At 44.4% G+C, this 15,734-nt stretch overlaps 1 protein-coding gene across 2 annotated transcripts in view; it reads right to left on the bottom strand.

The window, feature by feature from the left end:
- Nucleotides 1-15,734, bottom strand: part of LOC144772957 (pyruvate dehydrogenase E1 component subunit alpha, mitochondrial) — a 221,110-nt gene that overhangs the window by 17,891 nt on the left and 187,485 nt on the right. For both annotated transcript variants that reach the window (XM_078657661.1, XM_078657660.1), the window contains 2 exons: nucleotides 10,138-10,205; nucleotides 9,730-9,838 (listed from right to left, as the gene is read on the bottom strand). In XM_078657661.1, coding sequence (XP_078513787.1) covers nucleotides 9,730-9,838; nucleotides 10,138-10,205 — 177 coding nt within the window. The remainder of the gene's footprint in view (nucleotides 1-9,729; nucleotides 9,839-10,137; nucleotides 10,206-15,734) is intronic.

Raw genomic sequence — 15,734 nt, 5'->3', positions numbered from 1 at the left:
AAAGTCAGAAGCCTCATGTGACATTTGTGAAGAGGCTCAAAAGGAGCACCCATTAAAAATGTCAAAACTAGATTCAAATCCCACTGAGGCACAATAAAAGGTGTAGGAGGGAACCTATTAGTGAGGCCCTTCAAAAACCTTAAAACAATGGGAGACTTAAAAAGAGAAGGCTGGTCAGGCAAACAGATAAAAGCCGACAGCGCAGAAAGATAACCCTTCACCGTGGCAACAGCAAGCCCCTGCTGAGCCAGAGAAAGGGCAAACTGGAGCACATCAGCTAAATGGGACCTCAAAGGGTCTATAGATTTCTCCCTGCACCAAGTAACAAATGTAGACCACCTATAAGAATAGATGGACTTAGTGGAGTCACGCCTGGCTGACAAGATGACATCCACCACATCGTGAGGGAGAGAAAAAGAAATCAGGTTGCCCCACTCAATCTCCAGGCATGAAGGTGTAAGGTCTGGAGGTGGGGGTGTCGAACCTGCCCCTCCATCTGAGAGAGGAGATCTGCCCTGTGAGGGAGACGGAGCGGTGGGTGAGAGGAGAGGTGGAGAAGGTCCGAGTACCACACCCTTCTTGGCCAATCCGGGGCGATCAAAATGACTTGGGCTCGGTCTTGGCGAATCTTCCTCAGAACCCGAGGAATCAAGGGTATGGGAGGAAACGCGTAAAGGAGTTGATTTCCCCAACTCAACTGAAACGCGTCCCCCAAGGCTCCTTGCAACGGATACTGGAGACTGCAGAATGACAGGCAGTGAGCATTCTCGCGAGTGGCGAACAGGTCCACCCGAGGAGTCCCCCACATCCGAAAGATGTCGTGAACTACCTCTGGGTGAAGCCTCCACTCGTGATCGGCAGAGAACTGCCGACTGAGACTGTCTGCACGAACATTCAGAACTCCGGCCAGATGATTTGCCATCAGACAAATCCGATGGTCCTGAACCCAGGACCAGAGGCGCAGAGCCTCCTTGCAGAGACACTGCGACCCTACTCCTCCCTGCTTGTTGACGTACCACATCGCGGTCGTGTTGTCCGTCAGGACTTGCACTGACTGACCGCGAAGGGAAGGGAGGAAGGCCTTGAGTGCCAAACTTATCGCCCGCAATTCTAGAAGGTTGATGTGAAGCAACCTTTCCTCTGGAGACCAAAGACCAAAGACCTCCAGATCCCCCAGATGAGCACCCCACCCTATTATTATTATTATTATTAAAAAGGATTTGGTACCGCGCACATACACCAATTGGTTTCTTGGCGCTCTAGACCAGGTGGGAGAAGAACAAACGAGGGCAGGGCCGCTAGCCGTGCGCCAGACGAAACAGGTAAGTTTTCAGAGAATTACGGAAGCAGCGATAGTCGTTAGACAGACGAATGGCAAGAGGGAGGGAGTTCCAGGTGGCAGGGGCAAGGAAGGAGAAACAGGCTCCTCCATGTTTCTTGCGGTTGAACCTGGGGGTGATCAAGAGGTTATGAGCCGAGGATCTGAGGTGACGGGAAGGGATATAGGCGTGCAAACAAGAAGAAATAAAAGCAGGAGCACATAGGAACAAAGATTTGAAAATAGTGCAGGCCATTTTAAAAACACACCGCTGTGCAACGGGGAGCCAGTGTAGAGTTTTCAGCAGAGGGGTGACATGCTGATGTTTGGGCTGCCGAAATATTAAGGGGTGGATGCATCCGATATCACCGTGGCCACCGATGGAGGCAGTTGGAAAGGCTTCCCTTGAGACAGATTGCCTTCCACGCTCCACCAAGATAGATCCGCCGCAGTTTCTCTGGAGATCTTCACTGACTCCCTGAGATCTCCGTTGTGTTGATACCACTGCCTGCGGAGGCACCACTGGAGTGCCCTCATGTGCCAGCGTGCATGGTTGACCAACAGAATGCATGAAGCCATCAGACCGAGCAGGCGAAGAACCTTCAGGACTGGAACGACCGCTCCATTGAAAAATAAAGGAACCATCTCCTGTATGTCGCGAATCCTTTGAGGAGGAGGGAATGCGCGACACACAGTAGTATCCAGTACCGCACCTATGAACAGGTTGCGCTGGGAGGGCACCAGGTGAGACTTGGGTACATTTATCGAAAAACCCAACCTGTGTAACAACTGAGTTGTCCCTTGCAGATGATGGAGCACCTTCTCCGGCGACTCCGCTTTGATCAGCCAGTCGTCTAGATACGGAAACACATGAATCCCCGATCTCCTGAGATGAGCTGCCACCACTGCCATCACCTTGGTGAAGACTCGAGGTGCAGTAGTAAGACCAAACGGAAGGACCACAAACTGGTAGTGCTGTGACCCAACCGTGAAACGTAGATACTTTCTGTGCGACTTCAAGATGGGAATATGAAAATACGCATCCTGCAAGTCGATCGACACCATCCAGTCTTCTTCCAGCAGCGCTTGAAGAACCTGTGCAAGAGTGAGCATTTTGAACTTTTCCTGCTTCAGGTAAAGGTTCAAAACCCTGAGGTCCAGGATTGGCCGAAGCCTGCCATCTTTCTTGGGGATCAGGAAATACCGGGAGTAGCACCCCTGACCCCTTTCCTGCTCTGGAACCACCTCTATCGCACCTTTTCGGAGCAGTGCTAGGACTTCTTCCTGCAGGAGAAGCAGGTGGTCTTCTGAACAATAACCCTGGCAAGGAGGGTAATTGGGAGGGAATTCCTGGAAAGGAAGTGCATACCCATTCTCTACAAGATTGAGAACCCAAAGATCCGATGTTATTAATTCCCAATCTTGTAGAAAATGTGTAAGCCGACCCCCCACTGGGCCCACATGATCCGGAATGGCGGATCTAGGGCTGCTTTGCTGCGTTGGTCGGGGTTTGGGAAGGAGAGGAGGAGGAGGAGGAGGAGGAGGAAGCTTGACGACCTCTTGGGCGGGATCTTTGTCTGCCCCTGTACGACTTGTACAGTGTATTCTGCTGCTGTTGAGGCTGCTGCTGGGATGATCTGTAAGATCGAAAGGAAGATCGGCCAAACCCTCTGAAACGTCTTCCGGTAGTACCCCTGGACTGAAGACCCATAGATTTTGCAGTGGCCCTACTGTCCTTAAAACGCTCCAAGGCATTATCAGCCTTCTTGCCAAATAAGCCTGACCCATCGAAAGGCAAGTCCATCAAGACAGACTGGACGTCTGCAGAGAACTCTGATGACTTGAGCCAGGCAACCCTCCTGGTGGCCTAGGAGGAGCCCATGATCCTTGCCACCGAGTCTGCGGTGTCCAGACCACTCTGGATGACCTGCCTCGCAGCTGCTTGAGTGTCCGAAACAACTTCTTAAAAATCCTTCCTGTCATTCTCAGGAACCTTCGGAATCAACTGCTTGACAGAGTCCATCAAAGCATGGATATACCTTCCCATCAGACACGTAGCATTGGTTGATTTTAATGCCATACTGGCTGATGAGAAAATCTTTTTGGCACTTTGATCTTGCTTCCTGGATTCCTTATCTCCAGGAACCTGTGGAAACGCACCAGCAGATTTCTTTGAGCAGGGAGTCTGCACCACCAAACTCTCAGGCAGAGGATGCGTTGTTAAAAATGCAGGGTCCTCCGGTGCAGCTCTATATCTCCTCGCCACTGTTCTAGAAACTGCAGGAGCAGATAAGGGTTTTTTCCAGACCTCATAGATCGGCTCAGACAAGGCCTCGTTGAAGGGCAACATGGGTTCAATCACAGATGAGGGTGAATGAAGCACCTCAGTTAAAATATTAGGTTTATAATCAGCAGTGGGTAGAGTAATGTTCAGTAAACTCGCTGCTTTTTTAATAACAGTGTGGTAAGGTACCACATCCTTTGATGGAACATTTGATACAGAATGTTTGAAGGAAAGAAATTAGGAACTAGTGTTTGAAAACCATGGACATAAACGGACTAGTGACAGCACAGACTATAGTGAGACAGGAACCATGATACAAAATTATTTTATTAAATTTTCATTTTAGTAAAAAAGCACAGTTTTCATATATCATGTATCATTTGGATATACATAGTTATTGTGTGCATGCCTTCATTAAATATGTGACTTGTTGTCTACATATATAGACTACTGTTGTCTGATCCTATACAGTTTTTATAATGGTGTAATTAGAGTTGGGATCTATACAAGGCTGATATTAGAGATATTTATACATTAAAACATGGCTGAATATATCAACAACAAGATATAAACAATAGTAGTGCTTGTCAATGTCCGTGAATAATCCTAAATATATACGGAGTCATCTTCCTGCAGCAAGAACAGTCCTCGACATCATGGTCGGAGCTTAAACACCAGACACAACATTCGTGAGGATCGGTGATAGACATAGTCTTGCCACATTCACCGCAGGCCTTAAATCCAGTTTTCTTCGACGACATCCCGAAGAGAATGAAGATAGATACAATAAGACGAAAATAGTAACAAAGTTACTGTAAGCTACTACACGATCCCTGAAAACCGTTAGCGTCGACGACGCGGAAAAAAGGGAACTGATGTCATCACGCCGGCGTGGGCCTATTGTAGGCGTCGGTGACGTCAGCGGAGTCGCGCGCGATGCCGTGCCTCTGACGTCCGGATCCACGTCGGCGCGAAGCTACAAAAGAATTTCCGAATGTTGCTGATGCAAGGGGGATATTCACAAGGTGAGGAATCCACACGGCAGATGTATCTATCAGAAGCGACCTTCATTTGAAGTTTCCGGCCTTCAATTTCGTAATAAAGTTCATATGTTATGCTGTGACCCTTTGCCATATAATGTACTGAATCGAACGTACAGCACTTGAAAGTTTCAGTGTGGCCAGCATTTTAATGCCAGAAGGCCCCGATCAGAATGATCGGAGGTCATGAGAGACTTACATTAGTGCATCGTACAATAAGGAAAGACTTGTGTACGGCAGATCGTTTTAAATTAATCTTCCCACAAATGCAATGAACGCGCAAGTAGCTTATGTGTCCTAAAATAGACTGCACATTTTCAACGTGCTTCGCTCCCCTCCTTAGACAGTGAAAAGAAACAGGGAAGGGCACTCTCCGGCTAATAATCCTTGGCTCCTTCACAGGCGTTGCCAGGCTGCCTGCAAAGCAGAAAGAAATTACACAGCCCCGTCCCTTTCAGACTGACTTCCTGCTGACGTAAAAGGTTCCTTAGCTTCTTTATGGGGCAAAACAGATGGACCCATAAAGAAGATAAGAAACCTTTTACAACAGAAGGAAGTCAAGCAAGCCTTTCTGAAAAGGACGGGGCTTAGAGAGAAAGAAGAATGTCACTAGGACCTCTTCTTCAATGGCTGGCCACCGTTTAGGAGGCCAGCCAATGGAGAAGAGGGGCGGGGCTTAACCTCGCTAGTGAAAGTTCCTCTATTTCATTAAGTCTCGCCAGCTCGACTGCGCATGTGCGCAGTCTTTTGCAGGCTGAGACCTAAAGAAACAAATCTGGGTAGTGAATTCTCAAGCCAGTCTAACACCAAAGACAATTTCCACATGTTTTAGTTGCGAGTTTGAGCCGGTAACTGTTCTGGGGTTAGTCTTAAGTGGCTAAACTCTAGCATTCATGAAAGCTATGGTATCAGATTAGCTTTAGCCTGTTACTCATCCTTTCTTAGACATTACCAATGCAGGAGTCATAGTCAAAGTATCACATTTGGATCCAAAGGTCTGGATGTCTTCTGAATACATACTGTGTACGGTACATCCACAGGGTGCCATGGAAGAGGGTACTGGAGAGTTCAATCCAGGAGTATGACATTTCAAAAACAGAGTGGATATGTTCAAAAGCACAAAAGTTTCCCGACTGTATAACCAGTCCTGTGACAATAACACCTTCTCTTTTGAGCATGGCTAACAGGGAGAAAGTGCTCTTATTGAATTACATTAGGAATCACAAATTAGCCTACTAAGAGCAACCACAGGATCTACTAGAATAGGTCTCTTACTCGAGTATCTGGATGGGGGATGCAATATATATATATATAGCTGTGGGCACTTACATGCTACTGTACAGGCACCCGATTTCACATTTTTAGGGCTTCATGGATTGATACAATTTGACATAACAGAGGTAGAAGAGACCATTTACCCAGAATGCTCTCCAAGACAATGGAAGTACCTTAAAGTGGACTTAACTACATATAGATAGGCAATGGTTTCTTCCGTTTCCCATTGTTAGATGTAGGCACACTACAAAAACTTCCAATGGCATGGGTAGGAAGAACGATATCAATAAGAGTGAGTGACAAAACCAGTGTAAAATTATTTAACTGTTGAGGCTACTTTCCAAGGTGTGTTGCGGTGAAAGGAAGGGTCGGAACTCTATCTAAACTTGATTTTCTTTGCTCTTATGAACATAATGCATAGACATTTAATTCACATGGAAAGTGGTATTGCTAGCATACAGCAAACCAACTCCATCAACAGTGTTTTAACCCAACTGCCCAACCAGATTATTGAGCCTCATTCAGCTGAATGTCTCTTGAGATGTAACACTTCCTACCTTCTAACTCCAGCCGCACCACAGGTTTGGAATCTTGTTTATAACTTTGAACATTACGATTATATGTGTGCATGCCATAGCCAAAAGTCCTATGTATACACTACACAGGAGTGGGAATGGGTGGAACCTCATATTGCCCCACAACTAAGCAATACTGATGAGGACAAACTGGCCAAGATACACTAGATTGACTCCCTCTTTGAAGAAATATGGGATTTATTTCTTGACTGTCTCTCCTAGCTCTGTCTAGTGATCATTCTAATAACAGCCAATAATCTACAGTACTAAAAGCAGCAGAAAACCAGACTATAAACTACCCCAGGTCCAGACTCCATAGTAGCCTTACACATCCATTAAAGCAGTCTAAACCTCAGAGCAATTTGAAATCTTGATTGGTTGTCATAACTTCACAACGTGTTCATTACAGTCTGCTCCACACTTGTCATGACGTTTCTGACATACTGGTAGATTTGGCATGTCTGGAACTTATTACAATTTACACTAGCAGAAGACTGGAACTTTTTAATAATGGTATAATCATTGCATCTTTTATCAATCCCCGTCTGTAGAACAGACCAGCAATGTAAGAGAAAGTACTGCTGATTGCCGGTCTCAGATATTTTGCTGGGGAGAAAGGGGCGAGGACCAAAGGCTGAAAAAAACCTATTTTCTTTAAAAATAATACTTGGTTACTTTTTCTTTTATAAAACCCTTCATTTTGCCGAAGGCTAATCTTCTGTTGAAGTAATTTTACATGGTGTTAAGGATTTTGAAATTAAGGAGTTGAATGAAGAAAGGTTGAATCGATCAGCTTGTCACACTGGTTTTTCTCATATCTGGGATAGCCTTTCTCAAAGATATAATTCTACATATAGTTTCCTTACTCATCCCCACAATTTCCGACATATAATTTGCTTTTCTACAGGTCCTTCTTTTACTTATTTAGCAGGACCCATTGTTCATTTGATGATCAATGAAAAACGTTTGTTACCGAACTGATATTTCTCTTCTTTTGTAAGTGTTATGTCAACGGAATACATGTATGTCTCACAAGAAAAAAACAGATGCATTAACATTAAATGTATGGACGGGCTACTCTTCATTGCTTACGACTTGTGAATTAATTAAGCACCTATTCTTAAATGAAGTGAAGGCTTGTCATAATATGTGGGGTTATAATATGTGGGGTTAGGACTCTTACATGGCAAAAAAAGAATAAGTAATTTGTTACCTACTAATAGATTTTAAAGGAGGTGTATGTGAAGAAAATGGCATGATCTATGGTTAATGAGGCTACATAATGTTTTGAGCATAAATGTCAGTATGGCCCTTTTTGCTCGAAGAGTATGCGTTTGGTCTTTGGGTAAGCAGTATGCCAGCCATCTTGTAACATGTCTGAACAGCATGGACTATCTACCTTGCGATGGCTTCCCTTGTGACTGGTGTGCTCTTGTCCTATCTGCATCTGTTCAGCATGAGATGTATCATTGGAGTTCGCAAAAAAACGTAAGCAAATGGCCCTGATCAGTCTATAGAAAGGGCTTAGGTGAAGGTACCTACAAGCAAAGCTTTGGCATTTTGCGTTCCCCTGTGTTGGGAAAAATCTATCTGTCATTCTCCCTATTTGTGGAAGATGATGTTCACAATTTTTTGTTTTAGACCACACTGTGAGAAGTTTTCTTGTCTGCTTAGCCTGTTCGCTTCCCAGTTCACTTGGACAGGAACTGCTACTCGTTATATCCTCTTTTTGATGGCTCAACTCATATGTCCTGACCTAACTAGGAGAGCGCATGTGATTTTGTTCCCTCCTATTTGTTGAGGTGGAACGTTGTTGTATTCTCCAACTGAATTTGGACCTCTTGCCCTGTTTTTGAAAAGCTTTCAGTGCCACAAAAACTGCTTCAATTCCAGGATATTTATGTGTTTGACTGCTTCTTCCGGGCTCTATGGGACTCTGATGTTCAGTGTTGCCACGTGCATTCTACACCTAGTGTTGAATGCCTCCGTTGGGATGGTCACTGAGCGAGTTGGATGTTTGAAATGCCTACTCACCAAGATGTTTTTTGTGTTCCACCACTGAATCTTTTTCTGTACCTTTGCAGTGATAACAACTAAATATTCCTAAATACCAGTCGTCTATAACCACTGCGCTTGAGGCCACTTCTGAAGTGGCCTCATGTGTAACTGTGTGTGAGGTACCAGGGAGAAGCACAATGCCACCATTCCTTTTATCTTCCCAACTGTCCTCACTGCCAGAGACAGCCCCTCCTGGCAGAGGAAAGCTGGCTGTACCAGACCTAGAGTTAGGAAATTCTTACCCGGTGCCATGGCGAAACGTGCCCACCTCTGCTTTTCCCTTGTTTTTTCTGAAATTGAGCACATGCGTAGCCGCCCACTGCGCCATGATCTTTTGGCAGACAGAGGTTGCATACTTTGAGGCTCTCCTTTTGGGGGTACTTATGGTGGCACTTTAGGCAGTATCAATGGAGGGGAATGTTCTATCCCTCACCTTCATTGTACAAAGACTCTGACAGTTGTCTTTGTCAGTGGAAAAAATATCCTCTCCAAGTTGTTGGTGCAACAGTTGATATTCTTTCAGTGCCTGTGTTTTGCACCCAAAATCCTCAGTAAAAAAACATCATGATTGTTGAAAAATCTTCAGCATCTTCGCTCTGCTTCCGGACTAATGGTGAAAAGAAATCTGGAGAAGGGACCAAATAAACAGGATTCCGGTGTGGGGACCTGATGTCAAAGAACAGAGGACTAGTACCCCAAATGGTCGACAATGCCCAGACATACACACAAAAAAAAAAAAAAGAGTACTACTAGATAATTATACATTTCAGACCTACCCCCTAGAGGGCGGAATAATATGCAGCATGCTTATCCAGACAAGATTCACACTGCATAACTAGGTTTTACATAGGAGAGGCACACATCTGTTCAGCAATTACAAAAAAAAAAAAACAGTAACAGGGCACATCATAGGCTGCCCAGGTTAGCACAAACAAATGCCTTTACCAAGCTTTGAAAATAAACAAAGCAAAAATAAGAGTATTAAGGTCTGGAGGTCTAGGAACAAACAAACGCGTGCACAACAATGGTAATGGCTAACCAAGACATCACTGATCTTCAAAATGATACTGTTTACTTTCAACAGACTTATTTTAATAATTTTGCCCACAAGATTTGTAAATTCAAGCTAAGATTGATAAGGCTATCAACATCAATTCCATTTTTATAGGCAAACAATACCTTTAATTCATCGACGCTCGCAAGATTGTTATTTAACATTCGGTCTTTGAGCAGAGTTATAGGATCGCTTTTACTTCTTACTTCTTGAATTTCTTCTCTTGTGCGATAACTAAGAAAGAAAAGTACATATACAATTATGTCCTTAGAGAAGCACTCACTTAACTAACTGTTTTCCTTAAATCTATTCTGTCAGCACTCAAAGGGTAAAAGCATAATGAAGCAATATAGGTGAAAATGATAGAAACATTGTATTTAATCTAACTAATACACCAAGACTAACAGTCATTTAACATTATGGTAACTATGTCCTTTTATTAAAAGTTCTCCTCTGAAGTAAAGAATGACAGTGCTTAATGGCACCTCTTATGTCCATTGCATAGATTAGACTAGATCATAAATCAATCTTACCTGACTCCAGGGTCACTCATGCTGTGTCCATGGTAACGATATGTCTGCAGCTCCATCAAAATAGGACCCTGCAAGTACAAAAATAGAACAAATATAAGCAGAAGAGTCTTACCCTGGAGGGTCGTGGATCTACAAGAAAATTCAACTCATCTTTTGGGCAGCACATTAAAATGTCATGTACACTCATATGTTCCTTGAAGATTGGAACAACACTGCAGATTTCTACATTTTGATTCAAGAGAATTCGGTTGACTTTAGAAATTAGCTAAAAAGAGAAAAAGAGTGGGTTACATCCTATACCTCCCCACCCAAAGAGATAATTAAAAGAAATAGTCGTGAGCCAAAAAACTGACTTCATTAGTAATGCGTACACATAGTCAATTCTTCCACAGCCAATTTATTGAATGGTTTGGGGGTAAAACTGTTTTATGTAAAAGGCCGATTGTGAAAGAAATGATCCTTAATTGCCAAGAATCACCTTCACAATTACTTTTCCTTACGTACTTAGCAATGTAAAGAGGTAGTTGAACTTAGTTTCACAGTACAACCCTTTTTAGGTCTCACCTAAGATGGCTCATGCGCAGTCTGAGAAACATGTTGTTAACTTACAGAGGGACCACTGACTACCTTTGGTCAGCCTCATTGTCACTCATTTGTTTATTTAATGGCTTGTGTGGCCTTTTCTTTCCAGTCATGACTTTAGACAAGCCTTACCGTGTCCTTACATACTCAAAACTGAATGCGTTTTCCAGCTGTCTCCTTCGTGTTTTTATCTGCCCCACCCCACTCTCTGTGTTGCTCTGTCTCACCATGTGCTTCTCTGCCCCAGTCTCCCAGTCTCCCTGCTGTTCGGTCCCCCCCCTCGCCCCCCATCTCCATGCTGCTCTTTCTCAGGGTGCTCCTCTGCCCCCCACCTCGGTCTCAGTGTTGCTGCATTTTGCTGTGTGCTTCTCTGTCCCGCATGTATTATTTCCATCCCTTGTTGCTTTCCAAGTCTCCTTATTGGTCTGTCTTGCCATGTGCTTCTGTGCTCCCCTCCAGTGAGGTTTGTCTAGCTGTGTACTTCTCGGCCCCTCCCTGTGTTGTTTCCATTCCCCCATGTTGCTTGTGCCCACCCTCGTCTCCCATTTTGTTTCCATACCCGCCTGGCTCCCCCATTTTCCTTCCACACCATTCTTTGGTGTCTTTCTTTTTAGTTATTAAAAATAAAAAAACAACAAAAACGTCATTTTGTAGCATAGTGGTGCGCATGTGACTACAAAATGACACCGCCATCTGTGTCAAAAGTTTGTCTTTTTTTAAATTAGTTAGCCATGCTACACAGCGTCAACTCATTGGCAAAGCCAATAGGTCCCAAAGGTAAGACCTACTGGTTTTGCCAACACTTGATGTAACATGACATTGTAATTCAATTCAGCCAAGATTGTGGCTCTTCATTATTATTCATACTTTCAATAAACACTGTTAAGACGGTACTCCACCAGGCAAGGTCCCCTGGACCGCGGGAACATCTCAGAAAGAATTGGTCACCTCAAGTGATGTCCATCTGTGATTCGGTCAGTGTTTACCCCCGACTCAGACTCCGAGAACCTTGCAGCTGGTCAGCAGTTCCTTTCAATTTGGAAAACTGCTTCAGACGGTACCAAATTCTTATTACACATTAAAAAAGCTCACATAAGCCTATTCTTGCTCCAACTAAACACTTGGCCGCAGAGTCCTCAAACTTATTCATGCACTAACAATTTGGGAATAAAAATCGAAAGAAAAATAAGAAAAGATTTTAGATGCAAATGAAAGAACATAGGCAACACATCTTATTATTACATTCAAACCATTTTGCTATATACAGTGCTCATAAATCTACTTTCACTTTGAATGTTCTGATTTAGTAAGAGGAAGGTCCAGCACCTGGAATCTCAAACAAATTGCCCATGACGTATTTTCAATTAGAAGATTTGAGAGCAGGACAGGTAGAAGCTTAGGTTCCTTTGGCCCTCAGAAGTGCCCAGGTTGGTTCTTAAGAAGGTTGGGTTCTATGAAGTGGTGACAGGACCGAACACAATTCTCATTGATGCAATCTGGCACTGATGGGAAATACATCGGAATTGCAGGGGTGGGGCACGTCCCATGCAGGTGAGGAGTCTTTTCTGTGCCTCCACATCATAATACTTATTGCTTTTTGGGGCTTTCGAACACAACAGACCTAGATAAAAGTAGAGATTCAATGCACTCCCTGATTCCAAAGCATTAGCCTTTTATCCCACGTGTGAACCAGAAATTAACCAGGCATTCTATGTTGTTCTGTTCCAACACCAGGACATTAGAAATTCTCTCCGATTGGGGCGAGTGCAATACTGAGGCTAAGTGTGCATCAAGATGGAACAATTCCTGAACGTTCGCAACTCAGTGAATGCCTATGCCTAGTAAATACGTATAGATGCACAAATGCGTGCTCACTACTGAGAACCACTAGAAGCCAGGCAGGAATCAAAACTGAAATTGTGTAAGACATGCAAGAGGATCGTAAAGAGTAAAGGATATGTCTTTGTGGTCCAAGTAAGAGAAGCCCACTGAATGCCTCTTCCTCCTATCAAGGCCGATACACACATAGGCGGCCATAAAGCCATGGAGCAGAAATGAAAATGCTTCACCCCTTGTTTCACAATGAGCTCCCCTCAAAGTTCTTGCATTGAGTCAAGTTCGCCCATGCATGCTGAGGAGAGAGCCAGAAAACAAAGACCTAATATTTTCAATTATAAATTAATCACTCAGGATTTTGAAAGCACACCTAATCACCTGATTTCGAGTAGTGGTCTGACTTTGGCGTGTTCTGAGGCGCTTGCCGGTCCCGGAGGCTCATTCTGGTCTTGAGGGCCCTTTGGAATTTCCAAAGTGAGGTGATGGTTCTGGGTTGCAGGGAGGCTTTTCCAAGTCTTTTCTGGGATGTGGGAGAAGGATTGCCCTCCACTTCTGCTATCGTAGAGGCAGGGAGCGTGGGCCAGTGATAGGGAGGCTGAGCGTAGTGTTCTTGCCGGTTGATGGAAGTTCAGGGGATGGTTAGGTTAGACAGGCCCTTAGTCGTGAAGAGCTTTTTGTGTGCGTGTCAGCAGTTTGAATTGACATCTATTCTGTACAGAGAGCCAGTGGAGTTGTCTGAGATGGGATGTGATGAGGGTTCATCGAGGGAGGTCGAGGACGAGGCTGGCTGCAGCATTCTGTATGGTCTTAAGTCTCTGTTGGAGGATTGCACCGATTCCTATGTAGAGGGCGTTGCCATTGTCCAGTCGACTGGTGATGAGGGCCTGTGTCACGGTGTGTCTCGTGTGCAGTGGTAGCCATTTGAAGATCTTATGTAGCATGTGCAGAGTGAGAAAGCAAATGGAGGCGACTGCATTGATCTGCGATTTCATTGCAAGCTTGTCAGTGAGGATTCTGAGGTTCCTGGCGTGGTCAGAGGGTGTGGGTCCTAGGTCTGATGGGAACCAGTAGTCGTTCCATAGGTTGCTATTGCCAAAGATGAATAATTCCATCTTGTCCATGTTAAGCTGCAGGCAGTTCTTCATTCAGTTGGAATGCTTGTCATGCATCTGTGGAAACTGATCCTGGTGGTGGTGGGCTCGTAGATGAGTGAGAGGATGAATTGGGTGTCATCTGCTTATGAAATTATATTGAAACCGTGCAATCTGATTATGTTGGCCAGCGGGGTGATGTATGAATCCAAGAGTGTGGTGCTGAGGGATGAGCCCTGGGTGACACCGCAGGCGATATCCTTGGGTTCGGAGGTGAAAGGTGGGAGGTGGATCCTCTGTATTCTTCCGGTGAGGAAGGAGGTGATCCATCTCAGGGATTCCCGTTGGATGCCAATGTGGTTGAGTCTTGTGATAAGTCTGTGGTGGGATACAGTGTCAAAGGCTGATAAAAAGTCAAGGCGGATCAGAGCTGCTGTTTCCTGTCAGTTGAGGAGGGTCCTGATGTTGGTGGCTGCTCTAGCCCTAATCAGAGCAGTCTAGGTGCTGTGGTTGCTGCAGAAGCTGGATTGGAAGGCGTTAAGTAGTTGGGTCTGCTCCAGAGATAAACAACAATTGGGGGAACCAAAAGGCATAATTTTGAACGGGGTCCAGTGTATAGGCCCTAGGCAGACCCCCCAGGATATAGCGGCATTGATTAGCAAATTTAGCGGCACAAATATGGAAATGTATCGGCACAATTATGAAAATTTAGCGGCATTTTGCGGCACTTTATTTTACTGATAATCATTCATTTTTAGCCTGAAATAAATGGACATCCCATGGCGGCTGGCCCTTTACTTTGGTTGTTGCAGGGTACATGTTATTTAGTGTTGTAAGCACTATTTTCTTTAGTGAGTTTCTCTTACTGATTGCACGGCGTGCCTTGCCTACATTCAGTGCGCCATGCGGCTCCCTCCCGCCTCACTCCGGTTGCCGCGCTTTAGGTTTCAGCAGAGCGCCTTTAAGACAGAAGAATAAATGAACCAGTTGTTGAAATTTGGAAAAACCTGAATTTCTTTTGCTAACACTTACCAATGGAGCTAAAACTTTTTCGTAGACCCTTGGAAATGTAGCCAGCTCAAAGATTAGACTCCCCCCACAAAAATAAGGTTCTTCCTCGAGATTTGAGGAGGGCCACAGATGCAAGAAAATGTCCAGTCCTTATGAACTGAAGAATTACCTGCAGGGTCGTCATTTTGTATGCCACATGGGGGGTGCAACATTTCACCTCTAATAAGTCCAAAATCGGTTTGTATTCCCCCCTTCTAAACCAAAAACAAGAGTATAATCGTGTCCCCGTCTGGGAGGATGGACTAAAAATTGCCTTGTTGTTCAATACGTTTTATGTCCCCTCCATTAAAGCTGCTTCTTTTGGGGTTTGTCTGGAAGAGGAGCTGGTTAACAACAGTCTAGTCAGTCTTCCTGAAAGAAGAATCTAGAACTTTATTCAAATCTAGAACTACTACATATAATTAGGTTTCGTTATGTGAAATTGCCAAAATTATGCAATTACACTAGGATAATTAAAATTTCACCCAGACCTGGTCGGCATGCCAGTGTGAGAGCCACCATTCATTTGAAATTGCCCTGCAGGTCTGGGAGGTCGGGTCTCGAGCTCCAGTAGCCATGCTGTTAAATAATACCAAAACCAAAAACCATGGGGATGGGCTCCCAGATCATAACTCCACAGGACAGTGGAGGTTTTGAATCTAAGCAGTTTTATTGGCAGAGTGTAAACCTCTCTTTATGGCTTCTATCCAGAAATATCACACAGCAATAAAGTAGATGTGGGAGAAATGAACTACCAATGCAGACTGAAGAGATGAGAACTTCACACACTGAGCAGGTGTCTGGCGAAAGGCCTCGTCATCATGTTCAAGTCTACAGCCAACAGCATCGGCTTGCCTGCGTTATTGGGTGTAGGTGTGTTTTGTTATGTCTGACCTGTTGGTCGTTACTTCTTTTCTCCCTCATCATTAGGTGTTACATTCTGATGTAGCTTTTATTTATTATTTAGTATTGTAAGACTGTTCCTTTAACTGCATGCGACATGTTATGTTTCTGCTTGCATTCCATGTTCTGAACCGA

This window comes from Lissotriton helveticus, chromosome 8, assembly GCF_964261635.1.
Source record: "Lissotriton helveticus chromosome 8, aLisHel1.1, whole genome shotgun sequence".
Classification (NCBI taxonomy): domain Eukaryota; kingdom Metazoa; phylum Chordata; class Amphibia; order Caudata; family Salamandridae; genus Lissotriton; species Lissotriton helveticus.
Note: the sequence above shows the minus strand (reverse complement) of the source record. Positions and strands in the feature narration are given on the sequence as shown.